The 23,232-nt window shown below is 50.6% G+C and overlaps 9 protein-coding genes and 1 non-coding gene across 10 annotated transcripts; 5 read left to right on the forward strand and 5 right to left on the reverse strand.

Moving 5' to 3' along the window:
• Positions 1-14: 14 nt before the first annotated feature.
• On the forward strand, positions 15-936 carry BO87DRAFT_426084 (uncharacterized protein; the record flags this gene model as incomplete). Its single annotated transcript, XM_025627340.1, has 2 exons — positions 15-476; positions 550-936. The coding sequence occupies 2 exons, from the start codon at positions 15-17 to the stop codon at positions 934-936; spliced, it is 849 nt and encodes a 282-aa protein (XP_025479790.1).
• Positions 937-2,528: 1,592 nt separating this feature from the next.
• BO87DRAFT_308573 (putative ABC transporter) lies at positions 2,529-7,648 on the forward strand (the record flags this gene model as incomplete). Its single annotated transcript, XM_025619438.1, has 13 exons — positions 2,529-4,123; positions 4,184-4,306; positions 4,356-4,454; positions 4,507-4,631; positions 4,682-4,729; positions 4,778-5,447; positions 5,498-5,575; positions 5,626-6,187; positions 6,239-6,490; positions 6,549-6,838; positions 6,892-7,345; positions 7,415-7,459; positions 7,517-7,648. 13 exons carry the CDS (start codon positions 2,529-2,531, stop codon positions 7,646-7,648), a joined length of 4,473 nt encoding a protein of 1,490 aa, XP_025479791.1.
• Positions 7,649-7,855: 207 nt separating this feature from the next.
• Positions 7,856-10,432, reverse strand: BO87DRAFT_406847 (uncharacterized protein). Its single transcript, XM_025626025.1, has 2 exons — positions 9,586-10,432; positions 7,856-9,487 (listed from the first exon to the last, which is right to left on the reverse strand). Exons 1-2 carry the CDS (start codon positions 10,173-10,175, stop codon positions 8,287-8,289), a joined length of 1,791 nt encoding a protein of 596 aa, XP_025479792.1. The 5' UTR covers positions 10,176-10,432; the 3' UTR covers positions 7,856-8,286.
• Positions 10,433-10,932: 500 nt separating this feature from the next.
• Positions 10,933-11,004, forward strand: BO87DRAFT_t139. Its single transcript has one exon. It is a non-coding gene; the product is annotated as a tRNA-Glu (tRNA).
• An 885-nt stretch (positions 11,005-11,889) lies between these two features.
• BO87DRAFT_376677 (protein transporter TIM17) lies at positions 11,890-13,414 on the reverse strand. The gene is made up of 4 exons (XM_025623353.1): positions 13,045-13,414; positions 12,772-12,970; positions 12,528-12,682; positions 11,890-12,420 (listed from the first exon to the last, which is right to left on the reverse strand). The coding sequence occupies exons 1-4, from the start codon at positions 13,111-13,113 to the stop codon at positions 12,379-12,381; spliced, it is 465 nt and encodes a 154-aa protein (XP_025479793.1). The 5' UTR covers positions 13,114-13,414; the 3' UTR covers positions 11,890-12,378.
• A 236-nt stretch (positions 13,415-13,650) lies between these two features.
• Positions 13,651-16,459, reverse strand: BO87DRAFT_359144 (putative C6 transcription factor). The gene is made up of 4 exons (XM_025621503.1): positions 16,102-16,459; positions 15,503-16,046; positions 14,552-15,453; positions 13,651-14,482 (listed from the first exon to the last, which is right to left on the reverse strand). The coding sequence occupies exons 1-4, from the start codon at positions 16,319-16,321 to the stop codon at positions 13,737-13,739; spliced, it is 2,412 nt and encodes an 803-aa protein (XP_025479794.1). The 5' UTR covers positions 16,322-16,459; the 3' UTR covers positions 13,651-13,736.
• A 797-nt stretch (positions 16,460-17,256) lies between these two features.
• On the forward strand, positions 17,257-18,536 carry maiA (maleylacetoacetate isomerase MaiA). Its single transcript, XM_025623354.1, has one exon. The coding sequence runs from the start codon at positions 17,502-17,504 to the stop codon at positions 18,198-18,200; it is 699 nt and encodes a 232-aa protein (XP_025479795.1). The 5' UTR covers positions 17,257-17,501; the 3' UTR covers positions 18,201-18,536.
• On the reverse strand, positions 18,354-19,953 carry fahA (fumarylacetoacetate hydrolase FahA). The gene has a single exon (XM_025629385.1). It carries the CDS (start codon positions 19,853-19,855, stop codon positions 18,560-18,562), a length of 1,296 nt encoding a protein of 431 aa, XP_025479796.1. The 5' UTR covers positions 19,856-19,953; the 3' UTR covers positions 18,354-18,559.
• Positions 19,954-20,285: 332 nt separating this feature from the next.
• On the forward strand, positions 20,286-22,005 carry hmgA (putative homogentisate 1,2-dioxygenase (HmgA)). Its single transcript, XM_025623355.1, has 3 exons — positions 20,286-20,420; positions 20,492-21,001; positions 21,060-22,005. The coding sequence occupies exons 1-3, from the start codon at positions 20,353-20,355 to the stop codon at positions 21,712-21,714; spliced, it is 1,233 nt and encodes a 410-aa protein (XP_025479797.1). The 5' UTR covers positions 20,286-20,352; the 3' UTR covers positions 21,715-22,005.
• Positions 22,003-23,135, reverse strand: hmgX (the record flags this gene model as incomplete). The annotated part of the gene is made up of 2 exons (XM_025628934.1): positions 22,174-23,135; positions 22,003-22,016 (listed from the first exon to the last, which is right to left on the reverse strand). Exons 1-2 carry the CDS (start codon positions 22,940-22,942, stop codon positions 22,003-22,005), a joined length of 783 nt encoding a protein of 260 aa, XP_025479798.1. The 5' UTR covers positions 22,943-23,135.
• Positions 23,136-23,232: the final 97 nt, after the last annotated feature.

Here is a 23,232-nt window from a genome sequence, read left to right on the forward strand (position 1 = left end):
TAACAATCATCATTATGGAATTCCACAACAGCATCCAAACCGGCCTCTCCGTCCGCACCATCCTAGAATACATCCTCCTCGAACTAGACATGCGCACAATCCTTACCTCAGCGTCCCGCGTCAATCGTTTCTGGAACTACACAATCAGTAATTCCCGTCCCATCCAACAAGCACTATTCATACAACCATTTAGACGCCGCAACCACAACTCCTCACAGGGAGTCCTCAACCCTCTACTAGCAGAAGCCTTCCCAGGGATCTTCCAGCGGAACAGTACCGTCTTCCCCGAGCACACAGAAAGCAAACTTACCTTCGACACTTTCCACATGGTCAGAGACCCCACCAGGACGGAAATATACATGCGAGAAAACGCAAGTTGGCGCCGGATGCTGGTCCAGCAGCCTCCTGCGCGTTCATTGGGGATCGTTAGCCATATTGGGGATGATACGGGGTTTCGGGAGAGGTGTGAGATACAGGTTAGTTAGTCAATTTGATCTATTTCATTGGGTGGGTGGGGGTGGGTTTTAATGTGCGTTATGTGTTTGTTAGAGAGTAAGCGAAACGGGACCAGAGCCGCGAGATGACGGTGTGCGCATGGAAATGCTTTTCGACATTCTGGTATTTCATGGCGATTTCCATGGCTTGATGGATTATGCTACTGTTTACTGGTGGGGAGATCGTTCGGGCTCTTGGGTACTGGAATATATGGAGGGTATGGGCTTGTGCAATGCCTCGACGGCGCCGGATCTGATATTGTATATCCCTCTGTTTTTACCAGGTCGTCGGGATATGGGTTCGGACATGGAGGTTAGTGGTCGTACGCCGGCTTTGGATTACCTTCGTTCTTTTTATCAAGACAATGGGATAACTCCTAATTTGAATTTAAGGGATGGGTGGGAAATTTTTGTTAAGAGACGGAGAAGGAGATGGGTGTGATGCATGTATGCGGTATAGATACTATGTAGATAGGATCAGGTAATAGCATTCGTACGATATGTATGACCACGCAGTGGCAGGCCTTTGTCCAGACGCATTTCACTAGCCCTGAATATACGTGCGGAACAAACTCGCCAGTTTAAAGAAACTGGCCTTGTAGAAGCGCCCTTGCGTAGTCAAATTGACATACTACAACGATGTCAGTATAAGCTATTTTTGACACAAGAAATAAAATCCACCTGTATTCCAAACCTAATAGAATACCCAGCCCTCCACTCGAAATTATCAGCCATACTCCAAGCCGAGCACCCCAGCAGTTTAACCCCTTCCTGAACAGCCATCAACATCGCCTGCACATAATCATGATAATAGAGGGTCCTCAAAGGATCCGTTAGTATATCCTCGCGCAGAGTCTTCTACGCCTCAAAACGGCTCCGAAAACCTAAACTCAGCAATGGCTATACCGTTCACGGGATTCCACGTATCCTGAATATAATGCAAAGATCTGGGCAACCAGTCAGTAGCCTTATGGAGCCAGACCGATCCAGGGTCGGACGCTGGGCCAATAAGCCAGCCACCTTCGAATCTAGGCAACGTGTATGAGGTGTTATAGCATGAAGGGTGCAGGCTGTTTTTGGGGTCAGCTAGACACCCCTCGATCCCTTCTCCAGAGATATTAGAGAGAAGTTGAGAAGAAGGAGGTAACAAAGTTAATGGAGGACGGGGGAGGGGGGAAGAGGAGAGAAGAAAATAAGGCGGAAAAGCAGAGGGGCGGCTCTTGTCTCTCTTCTGGATGCAGCCAAGCCATCTTCCTTCTCGTTCACCCCCCTTCATTCCATTACCCACAACTGCACCCCAGCAATGCTGTCAAAGGTGGACAGACCATCCAACTGCGACATTGGAATTTGCTGCCTTGATAAAAGATCATCCAACCTGTACTTATCTATAGAACAACCCAGACTCCTCTTCGAGTGGCTGATAGCTTCCATACCTGGGCTGATTTCGTGTCAAGCAAAATGAGGGAGAGTACGCAAGCTGAGTCTCCCAGCTCTTGTCTTCCTCCTTGCTTCATTTCTATGACCGTTACAATGCTTTGAGTCGCTGAATACAATGGAGGACTAATAGCAACCGCATCCGATTACCGATCTGGTCCAGATCCGCAGATGATGACCTCACCATGATCCACGGAAACTATCGACGACATCAAGCTTAAGCCATGGTTCATTCAGGGTCTTCTCCCACACCTTCTTCCATCATCCGAACTTATCTCATCACTTGATGCATGCTTATTCGATCCCACGATCGGCATCTCGGTCGTCCTGTTGTCCGATCCATACTTCACTCTGCTGGTCGAAAGCTAGAGCTCGGTGGTGAAGTTGCATCGGCCTTGAGCAAGCTCCGACAATGCCGGTACTTAACCCGGAATGTAGAGTGTAGAGAGATAAGGGCACCCAGAAGCCCATTACATTCGCTCATCCCCCTGTTGTGTCTCTTGACTTCTATTTGAAGCCGACATCAGGTATTGTCTCCGCCGTTACTTTACTGATTGATATGTTATAATTTCTGGTAGCTAGTGTCGTATCACTATCAACATGGACTCGGGACGCTCCCCTCCCAGCGAGACACGCTTTGTTCCCGACGAAGACGAGAAAAAAGCCCCACTAGATTCTTCTTCCGATTCGAGCTCAAGCGCGTCGCGTAGCTCGGGCCTTTCGAGAAAGCAATCGGCTATACCTGTAGAGCATCAAGTCTCGAATGAAAATGTGATCCGACAGGAGTCCTCACTTCAGAGGCAGCTCACGCAACAGGATATTGCTCGCGCCCTTTCTCAACGACGCAGCACTGGGGCCGCGGGGGCCGATGATACGGATCAGATAGCGAGGTTGGTTTCGCGGATGTTTGGCCAGGAAAGGAAGGCCAACTCAGAAGAGGAAAAGACAAGACATCTCGGTGTGGTGTGGAAAGACCTGACGGTCAGAGGTGTTGGTCTAGGAGCAGCCCTCCAGCCCACAAACACTGACATCCTCTTGGGTTTACCGAGATTGATCAAAGGCCTCCTCACCGGCGGGAGGAAGAGCGCACCACTGCGAACCATCTTGGATGACTTCAACGGATGTGTACGGCCGGGGGAAATGCTTCTGGTTCTTGGTCGTCCGGGGTCCGGTTGCTCTACGTTTTTAAAGGTCATTGGAAATCAACGATCTGGCTACAAAAGCGTGGAAGGTGATGTTCGCTACGGAGGTGCAGATGCCGAAACCATGGCCAAAAATTACCGTTCGGAAGTTCTCTACAACCCCGAAGATGACCTCCACTATCCCACGCTCACTGTACGCGACACCTTGATGTTTGCTCTCAAGTCAAGAACCCCGGATAAAGCATCACGACTGCCTGGTGAAAGTAGAAAGCACTACCAGGAGACATTTCTTTCTACCATTGCCAAGTTGTTCTGGATAGAGCATGCACTGGGGACTAAGGTCGGCAATGAACTCATTCGCGGAGTTTCTGGAGGAGAGAAGAAGCGTGTGTCTATTGGCGAAGCCCTAATCACGAAAGCCAGCACTCAATGCTGGGATAATTCCACCAAAGGCCTCGATGCTAGCACGGCTCTGGAATACGTGGAAAGCTTGAGAAGCTCAACAGACATGGCACATGCCTCTACACTCGTGGCTCTCTACCAAGCCTCAGAAAACCTCTACAATCTCTTCGACAAAGTCATGCTGATCGAGGAAGGCAAATGCGCCTACTACGGACGCACCGAAAATGCCAAGGCATACTTCGAGCGTCTGGGATTTGTGTGCCCTCCTCGATGGACCACACCTGATTTCTTGACATCAGTCAGTGACCCATATGCGCGACGTATCAAGGAAGGTTGGGAGGATCAAGTTCCGCGTTCTGGGGAAGACTTTCAGAGAGCATATCGAAAGAGTGATATATGCAAGGAGGCCAAGGCAGATATTGAAAGCTTTGAGAAGGAGATCGAGTCGGAGCAGCAGGCGTGTGAGCAGGCCAGGGAAAAGAAAAAGAAGCAAAACTATACGGTGTCTTTCTATAAGCAGGTTGTTATACTGACTCAACGGCAATTCCTCGTCATGTACGGGGATAAGCAGACGCTCATCGGGAAATGGGTGATGCTCACGTTCCAAGCTCTCATCATCGGTAGTCTCTTCTATGACCTGCCCCAGACTAGGTTGGTCCCAATGATCCATCATCCACGCCTATCTATCAATGATATCTGACAACTTTATAGCGCTGGTGTTTTCACTAGAGGCGGTGTCATGTTTTATGTACTGCTATTCAATTCCCTGCTGGCCATGGCAGAGCTTACAGCTCTTTACGGAAGCCGACCCGTCATATTGAAACATAAGAGTTTGTGAGTGGGACAAGGCATACACCTTTTTGCAGTAAGCTAACTTTATCAGCTCCTTCTATCGCCCAGCGGCATATGCCTTAGCTCAAGTGGTCGTCGATGTCCCCATTGTATTCGTTCAGATCACCATTTTCGAGCTGATTGTATACTTGTATGCAACTCTACCGCGTTTACTGCTGATTGAGGCTAACCAACATATTCAGCATGTCTAACCTTTCGCGGACTGCGTCGCAGTTTTTCATTAACTTCCTATTTGTTTTCATTCTGACCATGACCATGTACTCATTTTTCCGGACTATCGGAGCATTGAGTGCTTCTCTCGACGTTGGTATGTAGAACTGAAGGCTATTCCTTACGTGTGCTGACTGAGAATTTTAGCCACCCGTGTAACTGGAGTTTCTGTCCAGGCGCTGATAGTATACACTGGTAAGAGATATTAGCCACTTAATGAACATTCGTACTAAAGATACCCAGGATATCTCATTCCTCCATGGAAAATGCATCCTTGGCTCAAATGGTTAATCTGGATCAATCCATTGCAGTACGCGTTTGAGGCAATCATGTCCAATGAATTCTATGATTTGAATCTGCAGTGTGTCTCTCCGTCCATATTCCCGGATGGACCCAGTGCACAGCCTGGCAACCAAGTCTGTGCGATCGAAGGAAGTACGCCAAATCAGCTTATCGTGCAGGGATCAAACTACATACAAACTGCCTTCACTTACAGTCGATCCCATTTATGGCGAAACTTCGGCATTGTCATAGCTTGGTTTGTCCTTTTCGTATGCTTGACAATGGTCGGAATGGAGCTCCAGAAGCCCAACAAAGGAGGCAGCACGGTTACAATCTTCAAAAAAGGCGAAGCGCCCGAGGCTGTGCAGGAGGCTGTCAAAAACAAGGAACTTCCAGGGGACGTGGAAACGGGAAGTGATGGAACAGGAACCACCAATGGGTTTCAAGAGAAGGATACAGATGGTTCCAGTGATGAGGTGCACGGGATCGCGCGAAGCACATCGATATTCACCTGGCAAGGTGTGAACTACACCATCCCTTACAAAGATGGCCACAGAAAGCTACTGCAAGACGTTCAAGGATATGTCAAGCCGGGCCGCCTTACTGCGCTAATGGGCGCCTCTGGGGCTGGGTAAGTGACGGTTCCCTAAGGTCTGTAGACAAGCACTAATCATTGCCCAGCAAGACCACGCTTCTTAATACTCTCGCCCAGCGGATAAATTTTGGAGTCGTCACAGGTACCTTTCTTGTTGACGGAAAGTGAGTATCAGCTTGAAGACTGCTTCTCCAACAACTGCTTACATTTGCAGGCCTCTTCCTAAGAGTTTCCAGAGAGCAACTGGCTTTGCCGAGCAAATGGATATTCACGAACCTACAGCAACTGTCAGAGAATCGCTCCAATTCTCAGCCCTTCTTCGTCAGCCAAAGGAGGTACCTATCAAGGAGAAGTACGAATACTGCGAAAAGATAATTGATCTCCTCGAGATGCGGCAAATTGCAGGTGCTATAGTCGGCGAGGGAGGAGCTGGATTGAACGCCGAGCAACGCAAAAGACTTACTATCGCAGTTGAGCTAGCAAGTAAGCCTCAATTACTGCTATTCCTGGATGAGCCAACATCTGGGTTGGACTCCCTTGCTGCTTACAATATTGTGCGTTTTCTTCGACGCCTTGCCGATGCCGGACAAGCCATCCTGTGCACGATCCACCAGCCGTCTGCCGTCCTTTTCGAGCAGTTTGATGAACTGCTATTGTTGCAAAGCGGGGGAAGGATCGTCTACAACGATGAGCTCGGCACTGATTCCAAGAAGTTGATCGAGTACTTTGAGCAGAATGGGGCCAGAAAATGCTCCCCTCATGAGAACCCCGCAGAGGTACTCTTTCAGATACGTTTATCCATTAAATACGATGCTAACTTGTGGTAGTATATGCTCGATGTCATCGGTGCCGGTAACCCGGATTACAAAGGGCAGGACTGGGGCGATGTTTGGGCCAGATCTACCCAGCACAGTCAGCTTTCGGAGCAGATCGAGAAAATTATTCAGGAGCGACGTAACAAGGAGATTGAGGGAGGAAAAGATGACAATCGAGAATATGCAATGCCCATCTGGGTGCAGATATTGACTGTCTCAAAGCGCAGCTTCGTAGCATACTGGCGAACCCCGCAATACGCTCTTGTATGTTCCAAAAACTTACTTACATTGTACTTTAACCAACCCTCTGACCACTCCACAGGGCAAATTCTTGCTTCATGTTTTCACCGGGCTCTTCAACACCTTCACTTTCTGGCACCTAGGAAACAGTTACATTGACATGCAGTCTCGAATGTTCTCCATCTTCATGACTCTCACGATAGCGCCACCCCTAATCCAGCAACTACAGCCACGATTTCTCCATTTCCGCAATCTATACCAGTCACGAGAAGCCGGTTCAAAGATTTACTCATGGACTGCATTTGTGACGAGCGCAATCTTGCCAGAATTGCCCTACTCGGTCGTCGCAGGGTCGATATATTTCAATTGCTGGTAAGCATTTTCCCCTTCCGCTTCAATAGACGAATCAACCTAACGCGCATCAGGTACTGGGGCGTCTGGTTCCCGCGAAATTCATTCACCTCCGGTTTTGTCTGGATGTTCTTGATGCTCTTCGAATTGTTCTATGTCGGCCTCGGTCAATTCATCGCAGCCTTCTCTCCAAACCCACTCTTCGCCTCTCTCCTCGTGCCGACTTTCTTCACATTTGTCCTATCCTTCTGCGGTGTCGTCGTACCATACTCCAGCCTGAATGTTTTCTGGAGATCCTGGATGTATTGGCTCACGCCATTCCATTATCTTCTGGAAGGCTTCCTGAGCGTCGTCGTACATGGTGTTCCCGTCCGCTGTGTCCCCAGAGAAGAATCAGAGTTCAGCCCACCCTCAGGAATGACTTGCCAGGAGTATGCCGGTTCCTACGCAAGCCAGATAGGCGGATACGTCCAAGATGCTGGTAACGATCTTTGTGCTTTCTGCCAGTACTCTGTTGGCGATGCCTTTGTATGTTTACCCTGTCCTGTCTTGCTCTTTATATGGAGTCCGCAGACACTAATCATGCCTTGCTACCAGGCCCGAAACTTCAACGTTTACTACTCGCACAAGTGGCGTAACTATGTATGTTGAGTATCAACCCTCCTTCGAAAAGGTATGTGCTAACCTGAGCCTCGATAGGGCATATTCTGGGCCTACGTGATATTCAACTTCATGGCCGTGTTCTTCTTCTCGTGGCTCTACCTTCACGGCTCAAGGGACATCAAGAGAAGTATCAGTGCACGGAAGTCGAAGAAAGCTGTCAAACAGTGATTGATTGTGTTGGCGTAATATTTAATCAGTCCACTCCTATATCATCTACTAATACTATTTCATCTCTCCTCTCCCACACACACAAGTTTAGCAGCACCAGTTACCCTGTGAACCCAGTTGGTCATACTATTGTCTACTTTCCAAGTAGTACTTAAGAATGTATGATGTTATCTCATGTACCCTTACTAATATATATCAGTCCGGTTGTGACATAATGCTATAGTAGTAATTTGCATATTAGATAACTACTCTCTGCCAAGATTATTTTTGTCTTTTTTGCAATAGATGGTGGAGAAAAGTGAACATGCAGCGGTGATGCCATTTTGGATATTTACATCCAGCAGAGAGTGTATGGTAGGTCCCTCTCTCTCTTTCTCTTTCCCTCTCTCTCTCCTCCCAAAGCTTGTATGGAACATAAGTTTGTATTGTAGCCCAATACCAATCTTCACAATAAATTGGAGCCCTTGGTAGCTAGCTTGGTAGATCTCCAAGATCGTATGTAAGAGAAACACATTTGATCGAATGAACACGCGCACACACGGCGGTACCCGCTCCTCTTTGTTTACGGGCTATACTCATACTCTGGAGCTGACTCCAAAGAGGATGTGATATGTCCAGTTGGACCCCAATGACAGTTCTTACCCGGAGCAAGACGGCGGAGGCGTGGGACCTGCAGGGTTGGCCGGGTTTGAGGGTATACCGGACGGTTGGGCACTAGTGGTAGTCCAGGAAGTAGTGGAGGGAGGAGCGGGAGCAGGCCCCTGGTTTGTAGCCGTTGTTGTGGTAGCAGTAGTAGAGGAGGAAGTAGGGCCAGTAGGAGCAGGTGCGCCGTCAGAAGCGTGCGGAGGGTTCTCGATGTGGTGGCCGTTCATCAGGCGAGGCCGTTTAGCTTGCGGGCCCTCATCGGGACTCCGGGTGCTGTCATGTTGGTGCATATAGGGCGAGGTCTGCTGGCTTGGAGGCGCGGAGGGTCCACCACTTGTGTTTGAGGGGGAAGGGCCGGGGCTCAGTGCCGACGGGGGGTTCAACATCCTAGAGCGGGTAGGGTCATCGCTGGTGGTTGCGGGTGCGGTGGTAGTGGGTGGGTGTCTGGGTTCTGCGCTGCGATAATCATCCTGCATGCTGTTGGCGTAGCCGATGCCAACGCGGCCCATGCCTCTGTCGTGCATGACGACTCGTTTCCATTTCGCGACCACATTGTCGTAGTCCCAGCGTGAGGCCGTAGGGCTGATTTGGCTCTCCTTGGAGTCGAGTTCTCGGGCGACGTCTCGTGGGAGCGGGAGCGTGTCCGGGGGGAAGATCGCGAATTCCCTGGGCCATTGGCAGGAGCCTAGTCTTTCTACCTGGGCACGAAGTTGGTTTGCCTCCTGTTGGACGCGCGCGAGCTGGTCATCTAGCGACTTTCGTTTTTCCATTTCCCTTGCGAATGCGCGCGTGATCTCGAGCTGCCATGCGTCTCTCCTTGCATCTGTCGGCAGTGAGGCCCAATGCTTGAATGCCAGCTCCAAGTGCCGCAGACTTAGGTCTTCGTGCTGCTGCGCGCTCCGGCTGATCATACTCGAATCTAGGCCCAGACTTGGTCTTCCGGACTGGGAGTTGTTGTTGGACTCGGCGGTGCGCTGATCCGACTGCCATTGATCGATCTTAGCACGAAGCGCTTGCCGGACAATATCCAGATGCTCCACTCCCGGGGGCTGGAGTGGGAATGATGATGGAGACGGAAACGGACTTGCTGCGAATAGACTAGGAGGCGGGGGCAGCAACTGCAGGCAGAGGGAAGGGAAGGTTTGCGCCTGAATATCGAAATCGAACGGGGAGAGTCTGGGACGCATTCTGGAACTATCAAGTATATCAAAATTAGCGTTCCAATCGCTCATAGACTACCAACGCTGTCGAATACAAGCGCATAGTTAGCAAATGCCAGGTGATGTACATACGTTGCAGCTTTGATATTATCCAGGACTTCGCGCAGAGCCAGCTCCAATGCCCTCATAGTATCCGGGTTGTTCGAGCCACCTCTATCCGGAAAAGGGAGCGGCCCAGTGCGTGATTGCGAGGGCGCAATGCGCGAATGAGACGAGCTAGTATCCTGTGACTGGCTAGGATTGGGAATATCATTGATCACACCGGTCGCATGCCACGTAGGCGTGTTGAACATCATCCTATACGCGCCATCGCGTGACTTTGACCCCGAATCGCCCGGAGTGTAGGAGTCCTGCTGGCCTTTTCCTGTTGTTCTCTCGGGAGTATCGCGTCTGCCAGACGAGGTACGGGCCTGTCGGCGAGTGATACCGCTCCGAATGCGCCGGATTTCCTCAACGTCATGAATACCGTCTGGTTTCTTCTTGAAAAGGAACTGATCCAGATGGCGACCGAGGGACGAAGAGGTGAACGCTTGATGGCAGTACTGGCACTTCCGATCCTTCAAGGCCGGGTTCTTCGCGGCACTCGAGGCGGCATTGTGATCATCACCGCCGGCAGAGCCTTCGGGGGTTTCTGTCGGACGAGAAGACGCGCCTTCTTCCATGTTTCACGGGGACGCGGGGGGTCGAGCCAGGAAAAGAGAGGCGTAGCGAATATGGTAACACTTAAAGGGACGCGTTCAATGGAGAGGGTAGTAGAAAGAGCATTCACTGGGTTACTGCAGCTCAATGCATGACCCTAGAAGATTGGAGAAGCTGCGTCAATCAAGAGGGATGACACAGTGGTATGGTAGGGCGTCGGGGACGCAGTAAGAGCTGCAGATGGACAGGCAAGGAAGAAGGGGAGGGGGGGAAGAATTACACGAGGGAAAAGTGAGGAGAGGAACGTGACGATCGAGCAAGAACCGCCAAGCTTCGGTCTTGTGGGGATTAAGAGCCTCTGGCTCTCGCCCGCCGATTTGACAGATTCACTTTCCCGATCCTATATAGAGCTTTTTTGATAGAGAGAAAGAGAGAGAGAGAGCTTTGAGAGCTTGAGCATTGACTTGTTTGTAACATGTTTCAGGTGTATGCTGAAAATCCAAGAGGTGGTGTGTGGGAGGATTCATCGGTATTCACTACCACACTATGAGTCCGACCAGCTTTCTATCTGTAGAGAATGTTGATCGTTTTTCCGCGGTTGGTGTATATTCTACGAAAAATATGTAGGTAGTCTACGAAGAAGGGAGAGGTGGGATGTAGCATTGAAAAAGCAACAACAGACATTGGGACATGAAACACGATGCTCCAAAAGGCGTTGGACTAGTACCTAGTTTTGTGATGGCTCTTATTGCGCATTTTACTATCTCTTTCAACAAGTAATCCGATATGGTGTAGTGGCTAACATCGCCGTCTCTCACACGGCAGCCGGGGGTTCGATTCCCCCTATCGGAGCTCAAACATTTCTTTTTTATTTTCTTCCTTTATAAATATTTGATACTATCCTGACTACGTAGAAGAGTATCATGATGATGCATTCAATAAAGTAATGTTCTGAGCTAATCTTTTTGCTTTTACATACTGATAGTTTATAATCATATATTTGGCAATCTCTCCCTTCCGTAAACACCTCAATACCGACCACAAATAACAATATCATAGTACAACTGCTTCAAGGGGATGCAACTTGAAGTCGATCTGCTCAATAAATATATATTTGCGCTGAAAACTTCTCAACATTTAATTCCAGCTTTCTTTCTCGCCAATATATATATATATATATCCACCCTCGACTGCAATATACTACACCAGGGCACAGACCCGAACCTAGGATCTGATATCGCCGAGTAAAGCTGGCGTGACCCCCGAATACTACCGATGCCAACCATGCAAAATAATGCCCTACACTACGAAGTACTATCAATGAATTGAACAGACCCTCAACCCTGACCGCGCAACATTGTCATTAGTTTGTTTCATCGCAACAGCATAACAACTGTTACTTGCTTTCAAGCGTACTACATCCCCCATCGTAACCGGCCAGCAAGGAACTCTTTCGTCACATCTACACAATGCATCCTATCTTGTCATCTGGCCATAGTAAAAGCGGCGAGGACAATTTCTTCGAACGAACATCTCCCCGCCTCGCTTGTCCCAGGGAACATGCTGAATACTTCGTGTTCGGCGATCAGTCATTGGCGGAGGAAGCGGGACATGGATTGATTCCATCCTGTTGTAGTCTAGTAGGGAACAAGTTCCGGTTCCAACCCCGGGTTGGAATATAGTTTTGTCGTGGCAAAGCTAGTATGGATTAGATCGGCGGGCACATCGAGAGCTTATCGGGTATGGCGGAGATGTCATTATATGATGGATGTAATTAGTCGCCTCTAGATCCCCGAGTGTTTTCCGGCTGAGGTTTTCCTCCTGTATGAAGTAGTGTATGAACTTAGTTAAGTTTAAGGATATCACATTACACCTGTAAAATTTGCATGTTAATGTACAAGAAAAAATGAAAATACATCTCTGGAAGAACCGAAGATGAGTGCCGAGACGTCTCTTTTTTTGTTCGCCTCCGACAAAGCAGAAACACACAAGGATGCAAGGCTGTGCAATCCAAAATCGCCGGCAAAACCCTTTTTTTCTCAAAAACACATCTTTTAAGAGAAGGGATCGAAGCATGAATCGAAAACCTCTATACCATGCATCCTGAAATGATATGACCCAGCCAACACCAGAGAAGAGAGACACGAGGGAGGAATATAAATAATATGGCAATATTGCTGACAACGGCGGGGAAATCGTAGGTCTTAACGTGAAGCGATTGGTAAATTAAGCGACGGCCTTGTCGCCGGACGGAGGGGCAGGAGGAAGCTAAAGCAGTGGCAAGTCAGTACTCAATAAGCTTCAGCGATGAGGTGTAGCCTTTGCAGGTCGAGTGGCCACACGACATCAGAGACAAATGCGGGGGATGATCTCACCTCTAGTTTTGTGTTGTCGGCCATCATTCTCTGGAAACCGATACCGACACCCTCAATGACAGCCAGGAAGACAGCGCACATGATAGCGGAGTTTCTGGCAGCCTTGACACCACCACGAACGGCCAAAGCACCACCAGTGAAGAAACCAGCAATGACTGCAAAGTGGATCGTTAGATATGACTCCCAATTCCAAGGCGCATAGAAACATCGTAGCCATCCCTCACGGATAGACCGGGAAACATACTAGCATTGTAAGGATCCTCCTTCTTTCTGATACCCTTGATCGCACAGTCGAACGTCGAGAACATACCACCCCAAACACCGAAGTTACCACCGAGAACCGGCGCACGAGCCTTGATGGCTGTGATGGCACCTATCCGACGCTCTCCGTAGGGGCTGTTTCTGAAACCCTTCACACCGTGCCAGACAGCACCACCAATTGCCTATAGAGACAGAGTATATTTAGCTTTTACCCTTTGGTGACAAACACAATCAATTGGGAGAACCAGTGACGTACACCCATACAGAAAGCACCACCGAAGTCGCTAAGAGCAACCCAGGGGCAGGGATCTCTGGAGTGATCCATATCGAATATGAAGGAAGAAGAGAGGACCGGAGAAGAAGGAGGGAGGTGAGTGGAGTCGTAAGCTCGAAGACCTGCTGTACTGGTCGAACTGCACGGATCAAAGGAAGTGTAGGTCGAAAGAAGGTGACTCCAAGCTTATCCGGACGAGGGTCGGAACGCTGGGAATGAGATAATCGATAGTCGGGTGATGAGCCTCAAGGGGCAATCGGGATAGGATGGAGGAGTTGAGGAGTTCAGGTCGGAGTGACAGGCTGGATGCTGTCTTTAAAGAACAGAGTCTGGGGTCCGGGACGGAGAGGATGGCGGATCGCGACAGTAAGTTTTTGGCTTTTTTCGCCGGGAAACGTGACTTCGGACGGGGGTCGCAGTCACGTGCAGATAACCACCCGAAAAGTCCCATCCGGGCATCCAAACAGACCGCGCCCTGGTTTTCGTGGCTGTGGCAAGGACCTCTAGACGCCGGGATGACAATAGAAGAAAAACCAAGCAGGGATATGCAGGTTAAAGTTTTCCTGTGCTTTGTTTGGCGGAAGTGACGCCCCGTGCATTGAGAAAAAAAAAAAGTGCTATTTTAATATCCTGAAGTGATCCCGCACTCCTTGATTTTGCTATTTACAAGAATGCTATGATGGCAGGTTCCAGATGAAGTTCAATGCTCCTCCTTCATATGCCGGAAATTGTCCACCAGTGCTGATACCGAAAGGTGCCATCGACGGATCAAACGGCAACGAGAGCCAGTCGTCGGCGGCGATGCCGCTCAATGATGGAATGAAGTTCATGTCTGTCACATTCTGCGACACAGGGACGCCCATAATTGCGCCGTTGTCGCTTTCCATGCTGTGAGAAGGCGCCATTGAGGGCTGCGTAGTTGTCCTATGGTTATGCTTCACCGATTTGGAAGAAGCCAACAGGTTGCGTCTTAAACGCGATACGTGCATCTCTAGTAGAGCAGCATACCGAGAGCTTAAATGAATGTCATCGAGCGCATTAGACTTAAGCGCCTGCACGCTGCGATCGAGAATGTCCAGCGATTCACGGAGCTTTGCAGGCCGGGTCCCTAAACTAAGAGCCTTCATCAGGAAAATGGAGGAGCTAGTGACTCGAAGGAAGATTCGGACGGGGGAGAAACGCAGAGCCCCGGTTTCACCCAGTTGAGCCACTTTTTGTAGTATTTGACAGCAGCCTTCAATAACCTCTTGGATATACTCATAGTCGATCGGATCAATATTGGTGGCCCGGACGTCTTCCGCATTTGGTTCACTGTCTGCAACGGCACGTTCAACAACTGCCTGCATCCCTACCGAATGGGTATAGACGCGGACAAAATGATACTCAATGAATAGAATATCGAAAAAGTGTTTGCTAAGAACTGGAAGAAGTTAACATCATCGACAATAGTAAGACGAAAGACCGCTTAATCTCAAGAGACGATGCCTACCTTGTGGCCGGAGATGATCATCTTTCCACCTGACAAGTAGCGTACGGAAGTGATCCAACAAGTCGATGTACCTTCCACTATGGAACTGCTGTCGCGCAAACGATACGGAAGGAAAGAACGTATCAGTAACAGATTTTGCCAGCTTTGTAAGATCCATCCAGGAATCCATAAATGCTAGCCACTCGTCTCCCGGTTGGCTCAAAGCCCTGCTGATTTGTCGACCTGCAATAGCATGGCTTAGGCTCTGTGGCATAAGTGATACACAACCTATTCGCCAGGCTAGCTGGTTGATATATACGTATAGAAGCCGTTGTACGCGCTGCCTGCGGAGCTTGATCTGGTCATCAGATATAGACCCTTCATATACGGAAGTGTAGTCGCATTTCTTATCATCCAGCTCGAAGATGCCAAGCTCATGCGCAAGCGATAAAGCAGAGCCAAGCAACATCCATGACATTTGATCTGATCTCTTGGCTGGCTCGATCATATCCTCGAGCCACCTGTCGGCCGATGAACCTTCCGATTCTTGGTGCTCTGGGGCCAGCACCAAGTCGGAATCCCATCCATCGCTCTCGGGTGGAAAGTGGAGAGACCTAGGGTGCCATTCTGACATCAGTAAGAGAGCCTCGATCGTGCCTATGCTCCTTATCCGAGTCTGAGACGACTTCTCCTGGCCAAAGATTAGCCGCACCACCAGCTGCTGGCAATGCTGCCAGAGTCGATGGTGAATGAAGAAGTTTCTGGACTCGCCGCCAGCCCCTGGCAATACATGGTATCGTGATGAAAGCATCAAGATTGTACAGCACAAGACAGGGTCCCGTGTCACGAGCCAATGGTGATTATTGTGGTCCGCATAAAAGTTTGTTAAGATCGGGGATAGCGGTGTCATATTCTTGAAAAACCTGGCATTGTAAGTAATTTTCAAATGCGCGTCTACATATCTGCACTAACTGATCAATTAACGTGACCGCTTCTCTTGAAGTGAACCACCCCATCTTGACAAAGCGACAAGTCTCCCAAACACCGAGAACCTCTTTCGAGACAGGGGAAAGTTTGACTGGACGCTTTGCCTTGGCTATAGCCTCAGCAGCAAACATAGTCTGCGCATGATCACCGGAGTGGTCTACGTCGCTGGCTTGTGCCGTTGAAGTCTGTGTATTTCGTGATTGTGTCTCGGATCTATTGGAGCTGTTTTCTTGGCTGTGAACTGCTGCTGCTTCGAAGAGAATATTAAGCGCATCGTTTCCACTTGAGACCACGGTACGCATCATGGAATTTGCCAAGGTAGACGTGGAGTGATGACGGTCACGGCGTCTCTCGGAACTGTATGGCTGCTGTGGGCTGTTATAGCTATTCCCGCGTTTGCCATTATCACGAACCGGGCTGTCATCAACCACCTGAAGTACATCGTCCGGGATGTCTCTGCTACGTCTGGGAGTGGCTGATAGCCTTCGGCGTACACTTGAAGGTGGCGTGACGCCTTCTTCAGACGGTCCTACTCGGTGTCAATCATCTTGATAGTAATGCCGGAAGGGGTTGGCATCGCGCACCTCGCTTGTTTGTCCTCTCCCACGCCCTCTTCTCGCTAAACACACACTCCCTCTGCTCTCTACGACATTTCGCACAGGGCGGTCCTAATGGGAGACCTTCCGAGTCTGTTCCCAGATCGCATTTTGCCTTTCTCTGACGACAGGAGAGACAGGCCTTGTAGGTCCGCTGGTATGCCCGGTTCAAGGCGTCTCCGCTGCGGGACGGCCCCCTAACTTCCATTACTGAACGCGTAGCGGCCCGGCCAATAGCATTTTCGTGATAAGATTGAGGTTGCAATAAAGAGACCCGGATATTTGGCTGGCTAGAAAAGGGCTAGATTAGGCGGGTATCAAAGGTTCGCTGGGAGCGGATATTGCAGGTGGGAAGGGGAAAAAGGGGGGTGCAGACTGGTGGGGAGCCGCAAAATACCCGCCGATTGCCGCGGGCGGAGGCCTGAAAATACCCGAGCCCTTTCACCAAGCCGGGCAAAGGACAGAGATATGACAGCTGACCTCGTATACTCCTCCGTAGATACGGCCCATTGGACAGCCAGCCAAACGCAGCTGGAATCCCAATCTCACTATCAAGGTCGAAATGGTGTCAAAGATGGTCGGTATTTGCTGCTCATGGTGTCATCGAGAATTGCTACGGCGAAGTCCGTATACGCTGCATGTTATGTCATCGCCTGCACAAACCAGCACCATCTTGGTTATCAGACTTTATGCTGAATGCGACGCTGTATGCCAGGGGTATGCCAAACCTAACCGTTTTGGCTCTCTGGGATCCAGATTTTAGCTCTTGTCTAGAACAGATCCTCGAACCAGGCAAACATAACTGCCGTGACGTCAACTAAGCCCAAGAAACGAGCAGCTCGAACTCGGGACCCGGCAGCGCCCCCACTCCTTCATTCACAAAAAGAGGATTCTGAGTGAAAATCCGATTCACACTATAATGCCCATGAATATCCTTGTCCAACCCGGCTGTCTGGACAAAGTGACTCCTCGGGAAGACGCGGCAACCCACGCGCGTAGCTCCCAGCCCGGGCCTCCATCCCTACGGAACGCTTCCGCAGTATACGACTAGCAGATGCATATGATTCCAACTACCACCAAGAATATAATGGATATAGGCAATATCTCCCAAAGTAACACGGATATATTGTGTAAAAGAATGATCACACGCAGGTACTGTACTACACACACCCCGCAGCGGTCCAAGCCCTCCGCACCTCCGCTGCAACCTAATACGTACATAGAATGGTAAGCTGTAACCCATATAACCCACATACTAGCCTACTAGCTGCTACAACTACTGCTACTCGCTACACGCTACAAGCCTCTATACTACGCAAGCCTACAAACCTACAAGCCTAAAACTACATTCTACATAGCCTACCCACCTACATCTCTACAAAACCAAAATGCCCGAACAAACCATAACCCTCCACACCTACTTCCGCTCCTCCTGCTCCGCGCGCCTCCGCATCGCCCTCAACCTAAAATCTATCCCCTACACCTCCATCCCCATCAACCTACTCAAAAACGAGCATCACAGTAACCAAAACACATCCCTAAACCCCTCCGCCAGCGTTCCAACCCTCATCATCGAGAACCCCGAACACACAAATGATGGAAAGACAATCATAATCCCCCAGTCCCTCGCGGCGCTGGAATACCTCGAAGAAACCCACCCAACAGCACCACCCCTCCTCCCAGCCACTTCCGATCCCACGGCGCGCGCAACAGTTCGCACCCTAGCCAACATCATCGCCTGCGACGTGCAGCCGGTCACGAACATGCGGATCTTGAAGCGGGTGGCGCCGCTCGGCGTGGACAGGGAGACATGGTCGAAAGAGTTCGTAGAGGATGGGTTCCGGGCGTACGAAGCAATTGCGGAGAAAACGGCGGGGAGGTATAGTGTTGGGGATGAGATTACCTTGGCGGATGTGTGTCTTTTGCCTGCTGTTTGGGGGGCGGAGAGAGTGGGTGTGGATTTGGGGAACTTTCCGGTTATTAAGGGGGTGAGGGAGAGGTTGGAGGAGGTGGAGGCTGTTAGGAGGGCGCATTGGAGGTGTCAGGATGATACGCCGGAGGAGTTTAGGGTTGGTGATAAGCAGTGAGATAGGGAAAGGTTTTGGTTTGGAGGGGTGGGCTAGATAAGTGTGTTTTGGGATTGAAGTGGTGGGTTTCATAGTTTTTCTTTTTCTTTTTCTCATTCTATCTAGGTTTGGACTGACTTTAAGTATAAGTTCGGGTTTGGTGGGTCTGGATCTGGATGTTACGTCTACAGTTTGAATTGGCTCCGTGGCTCCGCGGACTATTAGGGGGAAAGGGTCTGGACCAGGATTTTCTCTTTTGAATGTAACTTTGTCATTGTTGGGTTCACATTCACATCATGTCAATATCGAGGAATATAATAGGCAATGGGATTCATGACGTGCGATCGTGCGAAAAGGGACTTGAAATTGCTAATTGCAGTCTAGAACTCCAGCTTCACCGCGGGGAGAATGGTGGCACTGCAGTCGCCAAATCCGACGTAGTTGCCCTCTGTGCCCGCCTTGCCTCTGAGGACGACGGTGTCTCCGTCTTCGAGGAATATCCGCTCCGAGCCATCGGCCAGCTTGAGAGGCTCCTTGCCCTTGGTTTGCTCGAACAAGCTGCCCTGTGTCTGGGGCTCCGTGCCGGAGATGGTTCCACTACCGAGCAAGTCACCGGGCCGGAGGTTGCATCCCGTGATGGTGTGGTGGGCCAGCATCTGAGGGAAGGAGAACAAGAGGTTCTTGGCGTTGCTTCGCGAGACGGTGGTAGGCTGGCCGCCTTGGTTGGTGATCTCGAATTCGAGGGGAATGTCGAAGACGTTGTCGGTGCGCTTCTCGCGCAGGTAGGGCAGGACGTTTTCCCGGTTTTCGGGCTCCAGGCTGGGGACCCGGAAGGGTTCTAGAGCGTCGATCAGGACAACCCAGGGGGTGATGGTGGTTGCAAAGTTCTTGGCGTTGAACGGTCCCAGAGGAACGTATTCCCAGGCCTGGATGTCACGAGCGGACCAGTCGTTCATGAGCACCAAGCCGAAGATGTGGTCTTCGGCGTTGTTGACAGAGACGGGCTTGCCCATGTCATTAGGGGTGCTGACAAAAGCAGCCATCTCTAGTTCAATGTCGAGTCTCTTGCAAGGAGAGAAGGTAGGGACTTTGGGGGTTGCGGTAGGGTTGGCCAGGATCTGACCGTTGGGACGGTGAATGGGGGTGCCTGAGACCACGATGGACGAGGCGCGACCGTGGTATGCGACTGGCAGGTGCTTATAGTTGGGCTGCAGAGCATTGTCTGGTCCACGAAGCAAGACACCCAGGTTGTAGGCGTGGTTGAGGCCGGCATAGAAGTCTGTGTAGTCTCCGATTTGCATGGGAAGATGGTTGGTCACCTCCGATAGCGGCAGGAGGGCCAACTTTTGGAGGGAGTCATTGTCTTTCAAGACCTGAGGGAAAGGAGTATCTGCGCGGAAAACGGACTGAATGTATTCGCGGACTTGACGGTGAACTGGACGGCCCAGGGCTGCAAAGGCATTGAGGGTGGGTTGGCCGAACACGTTCAAATGGGGCTGGATCGCGGGCAGCTGGGAGAAGCCGCCGGATGAAGCAAAGGCGTTCAGGTTCAGCGCATAGTCACCGATAGCAATAGCTGCTACGCGCGAAGGAGCTTTCGCAGAGGTGATGATACCGAATGGAATGTTCGCCAACGAGAATGGCGAGTTCTTGGGGATCTGCAGCCAGGAAGCCATGATGAGAAGGGAGGCGGTTAAGGACGGGAGAAATGATGAAAAGAAGGGAAATGCAAGTAGTCAGTAGCTATCCAGCAGCAACACCGAGACAACTGCGATGCCGATGTTAAAAACGAATCCTGTGACAACTACCCCTCGAGGGGTTCCGATGGAGGAGAGGAGGGCAGCGGAATGGACTCCGCGCCCGCTTATTGCCGGCCGGCGCGGGCAGTTCAGCTTCCCCGCCGGCCCAATTCCGCACCCCCGCAAATCCCCGGTTTTCCCGATTTGCTCCAGGAACACCGAATCCCGCGAATCTCCTGAAAATTGAATGGCTTTTGGTGGCCTTGCCGATGGCGCATTCCAATCCCGTGCTGCCCCTCGCCACCCATGCACATGACCAGGCGAGAGCGTGCGAGTTGTACAAGCTAATCCACTCTTATATAACCTCCTTGGCTCAGGAACGCTTTGTGCAGTGAAGCAGTCATAGAGACTGAACCACTGAACAGCTATCCACCATGCCCGTCACTAACTTCAAACACGCTGATCCATATTCCTACCAGAACGGCTTTGACTCGTACCATGAGTGAGTGCTAGGAAGCAGGGGTCTCTGGGTGGCGCTTGTCGATGTCAAGTCTGACTGATTCCTACTACTAGGTCGGAGGCTGTCAAGGGAGCTCTGCCTATAGGACAGAACTCGCCACAGAAGGTGCCGTATGGGCTCTATGCCGAGAAGCTCTCGGGGACAGCTTTTACTGCCCCTAGACATGAGAACAGACAGACTTGGGTGTACCGAATCCTCCCTGCGGCTGCTCACCAGAATTTTGTGGCCGAAGATGGCGACTCATACCACACCCACATGACCACCGAAACACAGAAGCTTCACCACATTCCAAACCAGCTTCGGTGGGATCCCTTCGACTTGGATGAGACTGTGGATTGGGTCCACGGCCTTCACCTTGTTGCTGGTGCTGGTGATCCCACTCTTAAACATGGCCTGGGCATAATTCTGTACGCTGCGGGCAAAGACATGGGGAGGGAAGCCTTCTATTCTGCCGACGGCGACTTTTTGATCGTGCCGCAGCACGGTGTGCTAGACATCCAGACCGAACTGGGACGCCTCCTGGTTCGGCCCAATGAGATCTGCGTAATTCCCCGTGGTGTGAGGTGAGCACCGATATTTCCATGTCGTGTTTGCATAAGGACCTTGACTAATGTACTACAGATACCGTGTGACTCTCCCGGAAGGACCGGTGAGGGGATACATCTGTGAGCTCTATCAGGGTCACTACCAGCTTCCTGAACTGGGACCCATCGGATCCAACTGCCTTGCCAACGCGCGAGACTTCCAAGCGCCGGTGGCCTTCTTTGAAGACGAGGAAGAGCCATCCGAATTTCGTCTGTACAGCAAGTTTAACAATACTCTCTTCTCCGCCCGTCAGAACCACACCCCCTTCGACATTGTTGCTTGGCACGGAAACTACTACCCTTACAAGTACGATCTGGGCCGTTTCAACACGATCGGTTCTATCTCTTTTGACCACCCGGACCCGTCCATCTTCACCGTCCTCACTGGCCCGTCCGACCACAACGGCACTGCCATTGCCGATTTTGTTATCTTCCCGCCCCGCTGGCTGGTGGCGGAGAACACCTTCCGCCCGCCATGGTATCACCGCAACACCATGTCTGAATTTATGGGTTTGATCTCCGGTGCTTATGATGCCAAGACTGGTGGAGGCTTTCAACCGGCGGGCGCCAGTTTGCACAATGTGATGAGCGCCCACGGTCCGGACAAGGACGCCTTTGAAGGTGCTAGTAATGCTGATTTGAAGCCGCAAAAGGTTGGCGACGGCAGCATGGCCTTTATGTTTGAGAGGTAAGCAAACTTCTTTTTTCAAGTCAGCATCAACTAATTCCTTAATAGCTGTCTCATGGTCGGCGTGTCTGAATGGGGCCTGAAGACCTGTCAGAAAGTGCAAGAACAATACAACGCACACAGCTGGCAACCGCTGCAGAGGCATTTCCGGAACCCGAACAATTCCGTGGACACAATGTGCAAGGACGACCATTAAGCACTGATTCGACGAAGTTACGAAAAGCGAAGGCATTTTTCAGATACCAGTGTAGTAGTAGTATTCAGTCATAGCCGAATGGAGAGTTTAAAACATCTATCCGCGTTCATCTGGGTATGTGAGACCAATTGACAAATTGTAAGACACGAATGTAAAAAGCATCCAAAACGAAACTACACCCCCCGCAAAGTACCCAAACCAGCCAATTCGAGCAAAAAAAAAAAAAAAAAAAAAAAAAAAAAAAAAAAATCTTCACCACATCATCACCCACAACCTCCTTCCTCAACGCCTCCTTCACAATCGCCCCACACATCTTCGCATACGGGTTCGTCTGCACTGCCAACTGCTGTGCAACCTTATTTCCATACCTGCCCCCAAAGAAGAAATCGCGACTAGCCATATCCTCCAACTGCTCCGGCTCCACGGCACGCAACTGTTCCGGGCCACCAATAATTTCCCCCTCCTTCCTCTCCTTCTTCACTCTCGCCGCTTTAAGTAGCAAGTACCCGCGATGCGTATGCGCATCCGCCAACAAGCGCGCCTGGACTGTCGACACCGGATCAGCAGGTGACCGAGGTGTCGCTAGCGTAATAGCGTTCCCTAGGTCTGCTAGTAACGTGGATGCGGGCTCTGTGTTTTCGGGGGCAAAAATCTTGTCGTCGTCATTGTCTTGACCGCTGCTCTCAGTGGGAGTATTGGTCTTGTCAATGAGAATACGGAGTGTTTGCGCGCGGTTGACGTATGCGGATGGGTAAGTTGGATGCTGGGCGATAAGGGTGTCGAGATCCTTAATCGCTTGTTGGATCGTGGAGATGTCCAAGGCGGTTTCGGATTGTAGGGTACGGATTATAGAGACCTCGCGAGATTTCAGGGTCTGGAGGAGTTCTGGGGTGATGTTGAGGTGGGCTGGATAGGCGGGGAGAGAAGAGTTAATGGTGATAGAGTTGGAGGGGGAGGATTCAGCGTCGAAAAGAGCTTGGAGAACGGCGGAGTCGTTGGTGGTAAGGTTGGGTTTAGCGGTTGGGTTTGAGGTCATCTTGCTTATCGCCTTCGCGGGACTATGGATTATCGATTTATCTGTGGTTTTGGGACGTATATCGAGGTAAAGGGGATGTAGCTGATATTAAGGTAGTGTTCGCAGTGAGGATGCTTGCTATCGGTGACACCGAAAAGGGTGAACAATCGTTGGTATTTGAGCTAACCTACGCTCACCGATAGTCCGCGGAGCCATGTGGACAGAGCTTATCAAAGCCTATCTTATAACAAGATCCAGAACCAGGGACCGTGGCAATCACCGCATGCATCGGAGTGGATGTTCTCATGATG

Source organism: Aspergillus neoniger (assembly GCF_003184625.1).
Source record: "Aspergillus neoniger CBS 115656 unplaced genomic scaffold BO87scaffold_16, whole genome shotgun sequence".
Taxonomy (NCBI): domain Eukaryota; kingdom Fungi; phylum Ascomycota; class Eurotiomycetes; order Eurotiales; family Aspergillaceae; genus Aspergillus; species Aspergillus neoniger.

Bases quoted from the DNA above. Each gene is read 5' to 3' on its own strand.
- BO87DRAFT_406847 (XM_025626025.1), bottom strand. From the start codon at position 10,175: ATGGAAGAAGGCGCGTCTTCTCGTCCGACAGAAACCCCCGAAGGCTCT. The intron at 9,488-9,585 runs GTATGTACATCA...TATACTTGATAG, and splicing joins GATAATATCAAAGCTGCAAC to TTCCAGAATGCGTCCCAGAC.
- BO87DRAFT_376677 (XM_025623353.1), bottom strand. From the start codon at position 13,113: ATGGATCACTCCAGAGATCCCTGCCCCTGGGTTGCTCTTAGCGACTTC. The intron at 12,971-13,044 runs GTACGTCACTGG...CTGTCTCTATAG, and splicing joins GTGGTGCTTTCTGTATGGGT to GCAATTGGTGGTGCTGTCTG. The intron at 12,421-12,527 runs GTGAGATCATCC...CCACTGCTTTAG, and splicing joins CCGACAACACAAAACTAGAG to CTTCCTCCTGCCCCTCCGTC.
- BO87DRAFT_359144 (XM_025621503.1), bottom strand. From the start codon at position 16,321: ATGGAAGTTAGGGGGCCGTCCCGCAGCGGAGACGCCTTGAACCGGGCA. The intron at 16,047-16,101 runs GTGCGCGATGCC...GACACCGAGTAG, and splicing joins GGAGAGGACAAACAAGCGAG to GACCGTCTGAAGAAGGCGTC. The intron at 14,483-14,551 runs GTAGGCATCGTC...AACTTCTTCCAG, and splicing joins TGATCATCTCCGGCCACAAG to TTCTTAGCAAACACTTTTTC.
- maiA (XM_025623354.1), top strand. From the start codon at position 17,502: ATGCCCGAACAAACCATAACCCTCCACACCTACTTCCGCTCCTCCTGC.
- fahA (XM_025629385.1), bottom strand. From the start codon at position 19,855: ATGGCTTCCTGGCTGCAGATCCCCAAGAACTCGCCATTCTCGTTGGCG.
- hmgA (XM_025623355.1), top strand. From the start codon at position 20,353: ATGCCCGTCACTAACTTCAAACACGCTGATCCATATTCCTACCAGAAC. The intron at 20,421-20,491 runs GTGAGTGCTAGG...TCCTACTACTAG, and splicing joins GGCTTTGACTCGTACCATGA to GTCGGAGGCTGTCAAGGGAG. The intron at 21,002-21,059 runs GTGAGCACCGAT...AATGTACTACAG, and splicing joins GTAATTCCCCGTGGTGTGAG to ATACCGTGTGACTCTCCCGG.